Source organism: Schistosoma haematobium, chromosome 3 (assembly GCF_000699445.3).
Source record: "Schistosoma haematobium chromosome 3, whole genome shotgun sequence".
Taxonomy (NCBI): Eukaryota; Metazoa; Platyhelminthes; class Trematoda; order Strigeidida; family Schistosomatidae; genus Schistosoma; species Schistosoma haematobium.
The window spans coordinates 11,717,066-11,734,621 of record NC_067198.1 but is presented as its reverse complement, the minus strand read 5'-3'; the positions used below and the strand labels follow the sequence as shown (position 1 = coordinate 11,734,621).

At 34.7% G+C, this 17,556-nt stretch overlaps 1 protein-coding gene across 1 annotated transcript; it reads left to right on the top strand.

The window, feature by feature from the left end:
- The first annotated feature begins 447 nt into the window (after positions 1–447).
- Positions 448–15,848, top strand: MS3_00005002 (uncharacterized protein). The gene is made up of 9 exons (XM_035729937.2): positions 448–480; positions 2,915–3,032; positions 3,540–3,697; positions 3,753–3,817; positions 3,866–3,919; positions 8,939–9,029; positions 10,849–11,079; positions 13,351–13,398; positions 14,201–15,848. The coding sequence occupies exons 2-9, from the start codon at positions 2,975–2,977 to the stop codon at positions 14,348–14,350; spliced, it is 855 nt and encodes a 284-aa protein (XP_035585265.1). The 5' UTR covers positions 448–480; positions 2,915–2,974; the 3' UTR covers positions 14,351–15,848.
- Positions 15,849–17,556: the final 1,708 nt, after the last annotated feature.

The following is a 17,556-nucleotide window of genomic DNA, read 5'->3' as shown; positions in this document are numbered from 1 at the left end:
CCTATACTGTACTTTTGAAACCATCATAAAGCAGTTAATTCAGAACCACAAAATGGACCGTAGATTAATCTGGTTTACTTGCTTTATTATGCATTCTATTGCAAGTTTTAATCCCAAAATATTATGTGAATTTAGCCTATGGTAATTGTTAGCTATCACTGTTTACAATCAAAAATAAACTTCAGGCAGTTTCTTAAATAAGTGAAATCGCCATAATTCTTCTTTTTTGACCCCAGTTAATACTCTAGCAGAATGAACTGTCTCTGTCGAATGTGAACGTAGGAGTGCTTTTCCGAACGTCTCTTGACAATACATCTACAGACTGTAGAAACCTTTAATTTTAGTTCGATCAAAATAAATAATCAACGCCTACTTATCATTCATTTTCTCTGATTTATGACAACAGGCTTGTTTGGACATCGATTTCGAGTCCATTAGTTTACTAGAGGAAGTTTGTCATCTCAAGGTTGTTCGTTTCTAGTAAGCCATACACACTTATGAATTTTAGTTTTTTGAAATATATAGTAAATGTCTTCGAAAGCTTTGTGTCAGAGTTTTTTTCGATTGGCGCGAGCACTAGTCAGTTGAATGGTTAACATAGGTTATCGTAGCTGTAACTTCAATATCTTGAGATACAAATTCATAAGTAGTAGAAAAACGTAAATGCTTAGTAATCAGTCTTAGGTTTTCCCTGTAACAACACAGGTTGTTTAAGGAAAAATAATTCGTACCTTTATATTTAGTTCTACGTTTATGTTTTTAATACGGTGAGACTATTATTTATGGGTGGTCGTTGAGATTCGCTGAAGTGACGTTGAGACAACTTACCTACTTAATAGGGTTAAAAGACAGTTATACATAAGTATGAAAAGTTAGGATGTTGATATTTGGAGCCAAAAAATCGTGGACAGGGATTCTAGTAAGGGTTTTCATCTCGAACTGACAATTATAATGCTGAAATGGGTGAGTCTATAATTTATGGACGGACCAATCAAATTCAAGATTTTGGCACGAATTTCGTTAACCCATATGGCTAAATAGTCTTGTCATTATAGCTGATGTCAGTTCGTGATGAAAACCCCAAATCTAATTCCTAACCCTAACCGTCAACTGTAAATCCTAATCCTTATTCTTCAAACTGCTTTATAACCCTCATTTAGACACTCAAGGTCACCTTGGCGTCGCTGAAAGGTCGTCCATAAATTATAGTTTCACCAGTGAGACCTGAAATGTTATTTTATTATATGGACAAATTAAGATTTCGCTACTATGGTTGCTGTGATTTCTTTGCAGTTTGTATCAACACTTTTTAATCGTTTAGGAAGCGTGTAGTTTGGTCCGACTATCTACTCCAAGTTCATTGCTTAAATGTTAAATTTATCATCTTTAGATTTGTTGTATATAAATTTTACATTGTATGTGATGATCTTTGGATCCTAATCTGTAGTGTAAGTTACCTGCATCTAGCAATTATTAAATCGAAACCTAGAAGAAAATTCATGCGTAAATGTGTTAGTGTAACTAATAGTATGGTAGAAACTTGATATCCGACTAAAAGCAGATGTATCTAAGTCATCAATATCGGTTTTTAGAAGAATCGCGTGGTTGTATTTTCTAATGTTCCTTAGATATCCTTTGGTGAAATTCCAATCCCTATACACTTTGAAATCGAATAGAAGCTAGATAAATTTTCATCTCAAACGTTGCGTTGTTCCCAACTAAGCGTTAGGAATTCTTCAAGGGCAACTTATTCCTGTACCCCAGTTCTATTGGGATCATGGAGTAACTCATATTAATGTTACACGAACTTTCGATTACTTCTATCTGCTCACCGCCCAGGGTGAGTACAGGGCCCTAGGTTCGAATCCCGCGGGCGGGATCGTGGATGTGCACTGCTGAGGAGTCCTACATTAGGGCGAAATAGCCCTCCGGTGCTTACAGGTTTGCGGTCCGGATAGCCCAGTGGTAACGTCTCTGACTGTGAAACTGGGTGCCATGGGATCGAATCCGTTAGAGAGCAGCAGTTCCCTCAAGATTATAGGTACATGGCCTCCAAATGCCCTGGTACGGCCGAGAGTGGGGAAAGTCCTCCCTCCCTCTCGAAATGCTCTCACACGGCCACGCGTACACAGCCTCTGCCAGGGAAGTCCTACTCACTGCCTTCTCGTGGCGGGGGTGTTGTTTACGAAAATGAGAGGACGAAAAGCGAATGTCGGCGCTTTAACCGGATTCCAAACCAAATCAATGATGCACATGGGCTCCGGTATCCTGAGGGAACAAATGGCGTATGAACCAATTGTTGGTCACCGGCTTCCATGGGACTGCATCTCCTTACGATGCTCCACTGCCTTGTGGATCAGACCTTCAAGTCGAAGGCTCGTGGAGTGGCCCCTAAGTAAACCACCTGCTTCGGTTTGGGCACCCGGACAGTATCACAACCCGCACACAAATTGAGTGAAATGACGATATTTACTGAAAATACTATTATCGCTTCGATTAAAAGGACTGACACAAAAACATTATTCCTTGGGGTGATTGGTTATTTATTTAAGAGAGATCTGTATACCTCCTGTGTGTTCTTGAGACGATAAAAAATTACTAGATTCTTTATAACATGACTTATTGACGGCAGGTTTATCCTCTCTGTTTTCTGACTAATGAACATTTTATTTACCATTTGACAACATTTTCAGATTCTCTTTATTCTTTTAGCGGCCTTTCATTTTTCTTAATTTTTTCTTATGTTGTAAGGTTTAGCAAACTAAATTTAAACTTTTCTCGTGGTTTTACGTTATTACATCTGTATGTCTAGAGTGGGCATTACTGCGTAAAAAGCTGTGGTTTAATTTTTGAAGACTGTCAACTCCACATGTAGTTTTTTAAAGTTACTAATGTCTTGTTTGATTTTTTGTAGATTCTACTGATATTAGTTTGGTGATCATTTATATCGTTACTGAAGCGCATTTGCACAAACATGAACTATTCAAGAGATCCTCCACCACCTTACGAAAGTGCTGCTAATATCAATTCAGGTGGTTTATATTAGCCTTTGTATTGGTCTTTACAGTCCTATTTTAATCATCGATTTAAACTTTTATATACTTGTCTATATTCGTACAAATTTATATTTAGAAAAGTAAAGGTTTTCATCTAAGAGATTGTCTTTATGATTACCTAGGCTATGATGTGAACAAAGCAACAGAACACAAACTTATTGATTATCAGTCTCCTCAGTACGTTATGTCGTGTCATAGTAAGAGAAAAGCTAGTGGAGGGCTAATGGTCTCGGAGTATAACACGATAGTTGAAACATATTTCTCAAACTCAACCAAACACCATCTTCCATTTGGAAGGTTGAACAACGTCGTCGTTATGTACACGGTACATAGTAGTTGAATTGTGGTACCCGAATATATACACGATTACTGATATTCACACCAAGCATAATATAATCTATGTGACTGTATTTCTGAGTCAGAATATTTTTCCAAATAAATAACTAATCTTTTGTTCCTTTTCTTTGTTTTTATGTACTTAAGCGCCTTATCCCAATATTGGATTTGCAGTTGGACCATACTCTGAGCCTGCAGGATATCAGGATAATCCATCGGATCAGGAGCCAAAATATAATCGCAATGGAAATTTTACCAGCTTACAGTATTCTGACAAATATGTTAGACATGCTTTCATTCGAAAGGTTGTTTTCTGTGTATTCATACTAACAATATCTCCCCACCGCTTGTTATTTTTAGGTCTATCTAATTTTAACGGCTCAGTTGTTAGTAACTTCAGCATTTGTTTGCGTCTTTCTGTTTTCGTAAGCTGAAAACCAATTTTACTAAAAATCTTTATCATTTTATAACAGATCGCCGGTAAAAAAATGGGTTTCAAAAAATTCATGGTTTTATTATTTGTCCTAGTAAGTTAAATTTTTCTCTTCAAATGATCATGTAGATAAGTCTCATTTTTCCTTTTATTCCACCAATACTGTATTTTGAAGGACTTTAAATGACCCCTTTTCCATGGATTTATAAATTTATAGACGTTAAATCCCTATGACCCACGAAAATATATTAGAAATTGCGCCTAGATTTTCCTGTCAGCGGAACTTCGAATTAAATTTATTAGTTCAAACAGTATAGTGATTTTACTGACGAGTTTACTGGTTCGTAGTATTTCTTTCTAGTAGTATGTAAAATACGTTATTAGTTACCCCATCCCATCATCCACCTAACGTATTACAAACTGTTGGTTTCTTATCCAATAACCTACTCAAAGTATACACAAAACTTCTCAATCAAAACAAAATCATTTCTGTTAGAAACAATAAGTTGTTATCAAATGAAATGGATTGCTGAAGCCAGTGAAGCACTATTCTGTTTAGCAGTTATTTGAACTCGTTTCCAGTTATTTCAGTTGTAATTAAAGGGAATAGATATGGTTTAGGGAATACTTAAAGTGGATAAAATAAACACAAATCAGTCCTTACTGACCATTCGTTAACGTTTTATATTTATATTACCTTCTGTATATAAGTGAAAGTATATTCGATGACGAATCTACTTAGCTATTTAGTCAGTAATTCCACCCTTTAGTATATATTCACCAGTTATTTTAATTCTTTACTCCGTGATTATTTATCTCTACCACCCAACTAGTTTACTATATTCATCCGTCAACATCCTATTTTAACACTTTGATGGTTAATACTGATACTTTATCAAGAATCATTCATGAGATAGTTAAGTATGTATTATTGTTACACCTAACTTAGGTGATAAAAAATCAAAGCGTTTGTTAATTACTATGACTATAAATAATCCATACAACCGCTTTGTAAACACGTTGAACATTATCAACAAAGTAAACAGAAATCCGATAGACTATAGTTATGTTTTTATGCTTACTCATGTTACCTCTCTTAGAGCATAGGTCTCCAACCAGAGATCTCGAAATAATTCTATCTTGAGCTCCCCATTTCAGTTGACCTCAAGTTCCATTAATTCGTTTTACTCCTGCCTCCAATCTGCAGCGTAATATGTTCTTTGGTCTACCTCTGTTCATTTTGCCTTCAGGGTTCCAATTCAGGGTTAACCTTGTGATTTAGTCTGTTGATTTCCACAATGTGTGACCCATCCACCTTGTATCTTTTGCTGATTTCCTCCTCAACTGTAATCTAGTTTGTTTTCTTCCACAATAGGTCATTGTTGATGGTGTCTTGCTAACGGATCTGGAGTATCTTGCATAGACAACTGTTTATAAATACCTGTAACTTTTTTATAATGGTTGTAGTAACTCCAAGTTTTAGCTCCGTACAATAGAACCGTCTCGATGTTTCTATTGAAGATTCTGACTTTGATGTTGGCTGGCAGTTGTTTTGAATTCCAGATGTTCCCCAACTGCAGGAATCCTGTCCTTGCCTTACCAGTCCGTGCCAGCACATCTGCATCAAATCATGCTCGTTTATCCATGATACTGGACAGGTAATTATATGTTTCCGCTTCTTCCAGAGCTTCTCCATCAAGTGTATTTTGGTTGGTGTCGGCTGTATTGTATTTTAAGATCTCACTTTTTCCCTTGTGTGTGCTGAGGCCTACTGCTTCATAAACTGTTGCTACACTGCCGTCTTCACCTAAATTTGTTGCTGTGTTTGGGCTGAAGAGCTGGGTCATTTGCGAAGTCTAAATCGTTTAGCTTCATCCAAGCTGTCCATTATATTCCGTGCTTCCCACGAAGTATAAAGGTCTTCATAATCCAGTCAACCACCAGAAGAAAGAGAAATGGTAAAATTAAACAGTATTGTCTGACACTGGTCTTCACTTGGAATGCATCTGTCAGCTGTCCTCCATGTACGGGTTTGCAGTGTTGTCCGTCGTAAGAATTTCGTATGATGTCAATTTTTTCAGATGCATCATCTTGTCGAAGAAGGTTCCTTAATAAGCTTCTGTCCACATTGTCAGATGTTTTTTCATAGTCAAGGAAGATGATTTATAGTGACGAGTTCCATCCAACTGATTGTTCATCGATAGTCCGTAGTATCGCGGTTTGGTCTGTGCACGATAGATGCTCACGGAACTCAGCCTGTGGGCCTCAAAGTTGAGAGTCCATTAAATCTCTCATTCAGTTCTGCAACATTATGTTGAAAACTGCCTGGCACTGTTAGTACTGTAATGCTTTTCCAGTCCTCAAATCTACTAGGATATTTCTTTGGCATTTTGATGAGGTATCCTTCTTTCCAATTTGTTGGTACCTGTTCTTCCTCCAAAATCTATCTGAAGAGTACGTGAAACATATTTGCAGGTACTTTTATGTCTGACTTTAATACCTTCGAGGGTTTGTTATCTGGTTCTGCTGCTCTCCTACCCTTGATTTGTCTGATGACATTGGTGATTTTTCGATTGTTGATGCGGTAAAATTTACAGGAATGTTTGTGGGCGTTTGTTCGATGCCAGGTTAGCTCAATGGGTCTAGTCTATTGAAGCGCACATCAAAGTGTTCTATCCACCTGTCCCTCTGCTCTTGGACCTCAGTGATTGGCTTTCCTTTTTTGTAAATTGACTGGTCGCTTTGGTTTACTATATTTCCCTCCTAGTGTCTTCATTGTATCATGTAGCTCTCCCATATTTCCTTCTCTTTCAGCTTTATCCGCTGTCATTGCTAGGTCGTTCACATATTTTCGCTTGTCGGTTCTAATGCTCCTCTTCATTCGGTTGTTTGCCTCCGTGTATTCGGTCTGTGTCTTGACTTTCTCTGTCCTTGTTCGACAGTTGTTGATTGCTATCTTCTTGTTCTTGCTTTCTTGAATCGTATCCAGGGTGTCGATGGGGATCCATTGTTTGCGATGATATTTCTTGAGGCTCATCATCTAGCATGTTGAAGTGAATGCTTCTCTGGTCCCTTTCAGTTGTTCTCCATAATGGTTTCCTCTTTGTGTAGATCTTGTATGGCTTGGGACCTGTTTATGAGAACTATCTTGAATTCGTTGAGTTTGTCAGTATGTCGAAGGAAGGCTGTATTGAACTTTTGTAATGATGTTGCCCCAGTAGTCCTGTGCTACTTTAGCGTTAGTTTCATCTTGGTAACCACCAGGTGGTGATCTGAAGATGTGTCAGTTCCTCTCTTTGCTCTCTCTTCTTCCATGAAGCTTCTAAAATTTTTATTGATGCAAATATGATCTATCTGGTTCTGTGTGGTGTGATCCGGTGAGACTCATTTAGCTTTGTGTGTGGGAATATTGTGCCGCCTATAACCATTTTGTTGAACATACGTAAATTTGGGAATCTGTCACCATTCTGCTTCTTTTCTTCTAGTCAGTCCATGTCGTCCCATAATATCTTCATATCCGGTGTTGTCCATTCTGACTTTGGCGTTTAGGCCTCCCATCAGAATGGTTAGGTCCTTTCCTGGGCACTTCGCTACGATTAATTGCAACTTCTCATAGAACTGATCTTTATAATCGTCGTTGCTGTCATTGGTGGGTGCGCAACACTGGATAACATTCATTGTAATTTTCTCCTTTGTTTTGAAGGATGCTTTGATGATCTTGGGTCCATGAGATTCCTATCCTACAAGGCATTTAGTTCTTCTTTGCACAACATCAGAGCAGCTCCCTGAGCCTGTGGCGCATTTTCCTATTCGTGATAGGAGTACACCAGCATCTCTCTCGTACTTGACCTTTTCTATCCAGCTTGGGTCCAATGGGTTTCACTGATTCCGAGCACCAACAAATCATATCTCCTCTTTCAGTAACTATTTGACTGGTCCTTTCAGTCTCGCGTTGTCTGGACACTCCATGTACCTATATTAGTCGTTGCTCTGGTTGTTAGAAGAGGCATCGCCCTCATAACTTCCGAAGAATGTCGGCTTTCATCATGAGGCATCACAGTTCTTCAGAATGAAGGTCCTTCAACTACCAAGAGAGAATTTAAATGATTTTTCCTGGTTGGGTTTTTATCAAGGTTGTTTTCTACTAGATTAGGTTGCTAACTCCATGCCCAAGCCCCTCTTTTACCTGAGCTTTGAACCGGCAGTAACCCTAGACAGACCACAGGTTGGTGTTATGTTAGGCGTTGCTTTCATGTGCACTTACTCATAACTTTCACATTTGAAGCAAAAAGCACTAATAATCAACGCAAGATGGTTATGTTGTACAGCTAATTATTGTGCAACATTTTCGTCAATGAGATAAAATATGTCTTTATCAGTCTTCTACTCTTATACAAAACCCATAGCTAGTTTGTTCAACTTTGTATCGTATCAACAATATAACTTCGTAATATTCTCTTATTCCCCAGTATTCCCTGATCATGATACTTCACTGGAATCGTCTCAAATCAAAACATGAATTGAGGAATGGTACATAAACTCAAATAACAAAAATCTAGGTGGTAAAAACATAGTTTTTATAGACTTTTTATATAAAAACCTAACATCCCGATTCATTGTTTGGAAATGGACATATCAGCGTGTTTTGATTTGAGTCTGTTCAGAGCATGCAATAGACAGGTTTGTATCCCGCTAACGCTCGTCGATCAAGTTTTTGGTTTTGTGTAGTATAAAACTCTAACAAAGTATCACTTAATCACTTTAAATTGTACTGAAGTTATAATTAATACTGAATATGATCTAATAGTTTAATGACTCACCTTACGAACCCAATTACATCTACTTCGATTTCATGTATCCGAATAATATCACAAACTCTCACATAAACAATGTGACCGAATGGGGCCAGTAGAGTAAATTTATATTTAGTAGATGAGTAACAATAATATCAATTATCAATTACAATTTTTAACATCAAAAACTATCTTAAATACCAGTAATGTTTTCACCTGTCCACTTTGTGTTTCCATTGAAACAGTTTTTTTCCCTAATTTTAAATTTCTCAATTCTGTTAATTGAATTTATTGATTTCTCTTTGTATTTTATACATTAGTGCTACATTTTTATGCACTTATATCGCATTGGTTTGTTGTCCCAGTGTAAGACGACGATATCCTGGAAATGTGATCGCTTTATCTGTTTTTGTAAGTGTTTTCTTTTTCTTTTTTTCATTTTAAAACAAAAACATCTTTGTTTTGTATAAATCTACAAACTTTCTAGTATGTAGATATTTATTTAATAGTAGTTAAGTAGAATAGAATCATAGTTGTTAATTAAATTTTTTCTCATAAATCATCTCATCATTTTGTTAATAATGCAGAATAATTCATAGTGTTAATTAGTCTGTAGAGATATTATGTTAGTTCAATCGACATTCAATCAATTAATCATAAACAACGTAGAACTTAAGAAATATTTCTATCAGTTCAAGTTGCCATAACATCTCAACACGATGAGATGAAATTATAAAAACAGAGTAGTAGTAGTAGTAGTAGAAGAAGAAGAAGACATTAGGCAAATGTAGATAATATGCTTTAAGAGGAAGGAATGCATTCATAGGGTAGAAAAAGATCAGGTTGTTTTACAACTGAAAATTTTAAGGAAGATACAGTGTTAGTGAATCTGCATTATTGTGACCGATTTTGAATCATATCACCCAACATCAACTATTGGTTAGGATAATCATGAGAACCCTACTGATATGGCTCAATTTAACAGTCATTGACTCTGTAGTTAGATCTATATTGTAATATAGAAGTTACAAGATATATATATATATATATATATATATATATATATATATATATATATATATACTTGGTATATCATCGTTAACCATAGAGCTTTCATTTCAACTAAAATATCTTGATAGTTTATAAAGCTTTATAGGGTATTAAATTAATAATTGTTACTGTTTCATGAATGTGTTCACAGACAAATTATCAACTCTGTTTCTATAACCAAGTGTATTCTTAATGAAACAAGTAACATTTTTTTATTCATATTTTTACTCATGTCATTTTATAAGAACAGTACATGTGTATTTGAATTGAGTGAACAACCATAGACTTATCAACTCTCTTCTCTGTGCCTAATTCGATTTATTTCAATCACAAAATCTATATTCAACCTTGAATTATTATGATAACGTAAAACAATTAGTCAGTTGAATAATTTCATTTCCTATGATTGGACTGAAAGTAAATGTAACCTACTCCATATATGCAAAATCTGGGAAGATATCTGGGAGTATTACTTTCACAATATTGTTGCTATAGTAAGACTATTGTATTCATATTTCAAGTCGCCAATTAAGAGATCTTATAAAGAGTAACCAGTTAAAGGTGTATCTTTTTGAATATTAAATAAGTATCACAAAGTTTAACATAGCTTCAATGTTTTTATGTTTATTGAATACTAAGCACTGTAATATAATGTCTTAATTGATAGATCCAGATATTGACTTTATTATTATTGATTCGTACCAAGTAGCAACTTGTATGAATGTATATATCAACCAATCTAGACAGTAACTCATTTAATAAGTATCAGTTAATTTACTCGAATTCTAACCAAACTGTTCCTATGATAACAATTAATGATACTATTCGCTCATATTAGGTGATGGGCTTCGGACCTATGACCTATTAATCGAAAGTTTTGTGCTTTAACTATAAAGCCGACTACCAGCGATTAAGCTATATAATATCATACTAAAATTACTTAAAATAAGTAGTAGTTCGAGTCAATTATTAGAGAATTTTTGTTTTTGATATATACTGATGAAATTAATTCAATGTTATAAGCATTTATACAAATACTTAGGGTAACAACCATACCACCATTACCTACGTTTCAATCAACAGTGTTACTACTACCTTTGTAGATTCACATTTTACCTGAATGTTTTATTGTTATTATTTTTTCTTATTGCCATTAACTGTTTATTTTTATTTATTTCAGACACTGGCATTTTCTTATATGACGGGTACAATTACATCATTTTATGATACTCAATCTGTTCTAGTTGCTGTTGTTATAACAGCTTGTCTATGTATAGCAATTTCTGTTTTTGCTATACAAACACGAATTGATATTACAAAGTGTACTTCTTTAATATTTGTATTAAGTATTGTGGTAATGTTAACTGGACTTGCTTGTGTCATTGTTTTTGCTGTATCCGGACCGAATCGGGTAAGTTTTAATATTTTGGATCATTGAATTGTATTCATAATATGCTTAATTTATTTCGTGCAATAGGGCAATAAGATTGTGCGTTACACACAAAAAGAAGAGATTATTTCATAATTAGAAGTAAATTGTGGCTAACAGTGGATATCAGGACCCTCGTTTCGTCCTATATGGGACTCGTCAACTGGATGTACTTGCATCTCAGAGTTGATGTTCACTCTAATAATTGACTGCAGGTATGCCCAGCTGAAGAGTCCCAAATAAGATCAAATTCGCTTTTTGGACCCCTTGTTAGCCACTACTATCCATCTCTGCTTATAATGCTTGTAATTTAAGGCAATATCGAAGCAATTCCTACAGGATGTACATTATGTCAAAAGAGACTGATCTATTGTACTCCTAAACATCAATGAATAAATTCAAACGATCAATACAAATGGTTACTTCATAGTTTAAACAGACTATGGCTAGCAATGGAATTTAGGATGTTCGTCTCATCATTTTAGGAACTAATTATTTGGATACAACTGTATCTCAGTGTTGATTTTCACACTGGGACTCGAACCCGATGTCTTTCACTTTAAATAATCCATTTATTCTATAACATTTATAACAAATGACTGTATCTAGACATTCTGCACAGGATGCATTTATATCAAAAAACTTTAATCGTTCATATACACAACAAAATAATTCAAATCTTTTCTAATAATGATATAAAGTAGTCATCATTATAGTATGGATGATTTTGTGTAAACTGTTCACTTTGTAGTTTTACATTATAAACTGACGTTATTTAGACAACAACTCTATCATAAACCTGAAGACACCGATTGATTGTATCATCTTGATACAAGACACATCAACAACAATGTACATAAGCGACCTCATTAATAAATTGTTGCATTGCCATCATGTCTAAAAATAACAGGACATAGTTATGTGGTATTATGGTGGAATGAAAGAAAAAGGAATCAAAATATATCATTATCATAGTTTTTTATTTGTTAACTTTTTAAGTTGCGTAGGCAACAAACAGTTATTACTTAGCAAACAAAGATTAAATATAGCGAGAAATGTTAACCAATTATTTTGAATATTTTTTAATCGAAACATAGTAAGCGCAGTAAATTTAAGTGTGAACATTATACCATTGGATTTGAGTTATATATCAATTTATGTATGTATATTAAATCTCAAAATCAATACGGATTCATGAATTCTGATTTAACGACTTAGCTAGCAGTGAATTAATAGTTTAGACATATTAACCATACTTAACTCTGTACGAAAAGAGGTAGGAATTGTTTACTAATAATGAAAAGCTTCAATGTAAAACAAAGTATTGATTCAGTCGTTTTCAGTTTGATCTAAGCAGTTATGGGTTACAGAATTAGTTTCTTAACCATTGGACAATAGATTTGAAGTTGTATCCATCGAATTCAGTTTGAACAACCGCATAGTATATGACAAGCTTTTTACGTTTGAAGTGTGGTGGTGCGCACAAATCTGTATATGGTCAGTCAGTCAATCAGTCATAGGAAATATAGAGCCTGGCCCATATATGGATAGGTTCAAGTTACCACAACATTTTATTACGATGAAATAAGATTATAAAGATAAATGACAGCAATAGAAGTTGTAACAGTATCATTGATATTAGAAAAGATTGGGCATGAATTGTATAATTAGGGAAGAAATAATGGATTCGGGAAGTAGAAATGTGTGGGATAATTTTAAAATTGATCATAGTTATCATGTCGTCCTCAACCAGGTAATCTGAATCTACATACACGATTCGGTCCGACAGTCATTAACTTCATGGAGTAATGTCGCTTCCTGGTTTAGTCACCCTCTGCTTTCTTCCAACCTATTCCTACACTGGCGAACATCATGGGTCGAGGTAAGCCATGGTTGAGCATTCATAATACATATCTTAACCACCTTAGTTGGTTCGGATTCATTACCCCACCTACCAATTTGTTATCTTTGCCTAGTACCATGAGTCTAACCTCAATATTGGTCATTCGGTAATCACACCTGTATGTAACAAATAACTTACATTATTTCTTGTGTTATATTTCATGGTTCTCTCAATGTTTATGCTCAAAGATATGTCCAGTTAGTCATCTAATTTTTCCCTTAAAATATTACTATTCTGATACTCCTCAATAAATTATATCTTTTTTCCATAGTATGGTGAACATGAATTCATAAAAAGAGTTCTCAAATAACCAATATTTATATGTATTTTTCTCACTTGTCTCCAATTAGATCTTGCAAGTCGTTTATGGTGGACTCGCAGCCTTGTTGTTTGGTGTGGTATGTTTACACTTGTTTTTACTGAGCTCTGTTGATTTGTTAACTTTTCTTTTGAGAGTAATTCCTACTGTGGTTACCAAATCTTAGTTCTTTAAAACATCCACTCCCTATAGCCACTTAACTTTCTATACTAAGTGAGCTGTTAGTTGCCTAGTATTGTTATTGGACAACAAAATACAATGTAATCAGAGGCTTTTTATTGAAGGAAAAATGTATTGACAGGAAATTCTTGATCTAGGTGTTTTTCTTGTTAGTGTTCGGTACCAAGAGAATGTACATGTTTTTCAAAATTCAAACTCTCATTGGTCAACGATGTAGTAATCTCTATTGCATAACAGCTAGATAGTCTAATTGGTTCATACGCCATTTGTTCCTGCAGGATACTGGAGTCCATGTGCATCATTGGTTTGGGATCCGGTTAAAGCGCCGGACATTCGCTTTTCGTCCTCTCATTTTCGTAAACAACACCCCCGCCACGAGAAAGCAGTGAGTAGGACTTCCCTGTCAGAGGCTGTATATGCGCGGCCATGTGAGAGCATTTCGCGAGGGAGAGCGGACTCTCTCCACTCTCGGCCATACCAGGGCATTTTGGGGCCAAAGTATGGGCCCAGCCGGGGTTCGAACCCGGGGCCACTCGCACCCTAAGCGAGTATCATGCCTTTAGACCACTAGGCCAACTTAAAATAGATAGAGTGAAATTCAGACTTACAACTTAATATATAATATTCTAGTTTGTGCATCATTTTTCAATATTTCTCAGTTATATATTGAGTTTATTGTGTATATTTGTAATTTTTTTCAGTATCTGGCTTTTGATACACAACATATTATCGGTGGACGAGAGTTGGAACTTAGCGCAGAAGAATATATATTTGGTGCTTTACAATTATACTTGGATGTTGTCAATTTATTCTTAATTATTCTATCATTTTTTGGTAATAGAGATTCATAAAAAATAATAAGTCTGAATAATTTCCAAAACATAAAAAGACAAATATAGTTACATCACACTCACATACAAATGAGTATTACAATGAATGAAGTATTATTCTCATCTCTTTTCTTTTTCCGTGTCTCTGTGTGTTTGTATGTGTGCGTTGTTGATCATCCCTATTCTTCTCTTCAATTTTCTATTCATTAAAATAAAAAAAGCTGTTTTATTGTTATTCTGTAATTGTTAAGAAAGGTGATTATATCAACTTTTACCATTGCTATTCGTGCATATATGTATGGATGGATAATGAATAAGATTGTGTACTTCAGAGCTAGAATATGACGTAAACATCATCTGAAAATTAATATTTCATCAAATTCACATTCTTTCATCATTTGTCCTATCAATTATAAGAGTTGTAATCTCAGTTGGGCCCTTATATCAGACTTAAACTTCACGAATCATGGACTTAAAATTGTTGTTGTTATTAAGATTATGATGATATATTCTGTTTAACATTACGATAACACTTATTATTCATACTTAAAATAGTAATCATACATCTCTTAGCAGTGAGTATATTTCTTGCTCTAATGCTAATATGTTATTTCTTCTGTTTGTGAACTACATTTCTATCCTTTCAAGTTGTCAATAACATATGACAGTATTTGTCATATTTGAATACTTTGTGTTATGACATCCGAGAACTCACTGAATCCGTATTCATAATAATTCGGATTTTTATTCTAAGGCAAAAAGGAATAGGGTATTACTGTTTCTTACTTTCGACTCTCTCTCTTACACACACACACACACATGCATACACCTTTTTCATGTAATCTTTTGTTTGTTCGATTTTGTCCATTCATCAATCGTAAATACATGAAGAATAAAGATACAAACTAATAACAAATGGATCTTATTTACCTGTGTGTATTTTGATTTCTGGAATTATCATCGCTTGTTTTCCAATTAAACTTATTATAATATTTTATGTGTATGTCTTTGTGTTACAATGAATCATTACTGAAACACTTACTACTGATTTATTTTGTGTGTTTCGTTGCTGTTTTAAATGATTCGACTATGAATTCATTGTATTGTGTAATTGTGCACAAAATATACAGTCATAATTATGTGTTTTATATTCTTAAATCAAATATCAATTTATGGTAATAAATATATCGTTTGAATTGACTGGAACAATTTCTTACTGGATGACACATTAATGTATTAATTTTCTGCGTCTACTGATAAGATAATTCAATCAGTAAAGTTTAGTACTGAAATCGAAATATGTACATAATTGATTTTCAACTAAGTAGATCCAAGGTTCGGTTAGAGCTGCTAAGTAAAAGTATCGCTGTTTATCATACCAAAAGCATGCAACTCAAAGCCGAACGTGTATAAACTTGTGCTTGGTAAATGAATTACACTAATTGAAGATCATTGTTGTTGCTTTAATATGGTGGTCAGGATTGTTTATTATGGTAACCGAATTGAGCCATAATGAATAGGACACATTCCTTTAGGACGTAACATGCTAGGAATATCGGTTAGACTAAAAGCGGTAATGTTAGGTCCGAGGAAAAGTCATGCTGCTAACTATTCTGAAGTGTAACACCAATAAGGTATTTCCTTCAGACGACTAACATCTGTAGTGATGCTGTTTTCCTATGACGGGAAAGGTCGGATAAAGTCGACCCTAAAATACCACACCATCTTACCCATGGATTTTTCTCCGACCTTAAAGCCTTTAAAATATGAAGCTAATACATAAAGAACTTGCAGAAAAGCCATGTGTGACCGGCCTCAGGTACCTGTCCCTTGAGCACTGCGGTTACGCTCCTAGGTCGCCATAAACACTACGAATCTAGTTCCGCTTCCTGGTATTTCGAAAACTACACTTCCACAATGTATGAAACTGAGAAGTAATGGTCGCTCACACACCTCTAACAACCTAGATGACCTTGTTAAAAACTTTAACTGACTGATGGGACAGTATTTATTTCAGAAGCTAGGCTCGTTCCCTAGTGGGGTCGTGGATACACATTGCCACTGCAGGATCCCTATAATAGGACCAGACAGCCATCGAGTGCTTCGTGACTTCAAATAAATATCTTGCTCCAGTCAGTTTGTAATGTGGAACTATGAAATTTATCAGTCTGCACAGGTTCCTACACTAAGAAACATTTAGTTCAGACTAACTTTAAACCATTAGATATTGTAACAGTTGTACATCAGGTTGACTATTTGTATCATGAATGGGTGAATATCCTAAACAGACTATGTTGGAAGTCATTGAGCAGACTCTGACGTTAGCTTCCCTACAAATGTGAAATTAACTTACACAGATTACTTAGTCCTAATAAGAGAGAAAACCACTTTCATTAATTACTAATCCAGATTGGACGAGATTTGTATACGAAGGTTTGTAGGTCAGTTGTATGCAACTATCTCGATCGATGTTATGGGACCTCAGCAAAAACAAGTGAAAAAAATTAGAAATTTTCAAAGCAGTGTAGTTGAAATAATAATATTCATTTGCAATTGGAAATCCAAACATGAGGAATGCTACTCTGTCGCTCAATATTTTGGTGTAGATAAATGATAAGTACAACAGTATCACTAATTTATATTTGAACATCTCAATCAGGAAATCTATATTTATATGATATAATTCAGGCTATTAATTAATGACCTCATTATTTAGTATCATTAGTTTCGTTTAGTTGTCTGCATCTATCTTACAGCCCAAGGCAGTTTAAATGGTAAAAATAATGCAAAAGTATAGTACGTTTGTTTAATTAAATTTATAATATGATTTTAATTACTGAAATTACTAGAACAATTCAATATTTACGTTAGTGCTGTTAGGGTAGACTAACTGATTGGGTACTGTGAGATTATTGTGATAACTAGTTGGACACATTAGATGGTGAGCATTAAAACTACCTTGTAATTTTTATCTCATGAACTCATTCTTTCTTGTCGAATCATATTAACTATTATCTAAATTTTGTTAGTATCACCTATATTAATACTTCTACTACTCTGGTATTTCTTTTGATAATTCACATCTTATTGTACTTACTAGATGTGACAACTTGAGCTGATTTGTATTTGGATTAGATTTTATATTGATTATAATTGAGAGATCTCATTGTATGTTCGATATCTGATCTAACTATGCTATGAAGTGGATATTTTTCTAGTTAAGCCAT

Bases quoted from the DNA above. Each gene is read 5' to 3' on its own strand.
- MS3_00005002 (XM_035729937.2), top strand. From the start codon at position 2,975: ATGAACTATTCAAGAGATCCTCCACCACCTTACGAAAGTGCTGCTAAT. The intron at 3,818-3,865 runs GTAAGCTGAAAA...ATTTTATAACAG, and splicing joins GTTTGCGTCTTTCTGTTTTC to ATCGCCGGTAAAAAAATGGG. The intron at 11,080-13,350 runs GTAAGTTTTAAT...GTCTCCAATTAG, and splicing joins CTGTATCCGGACCGAATCGG to ATCTTGCAAGTCGTTTATGG.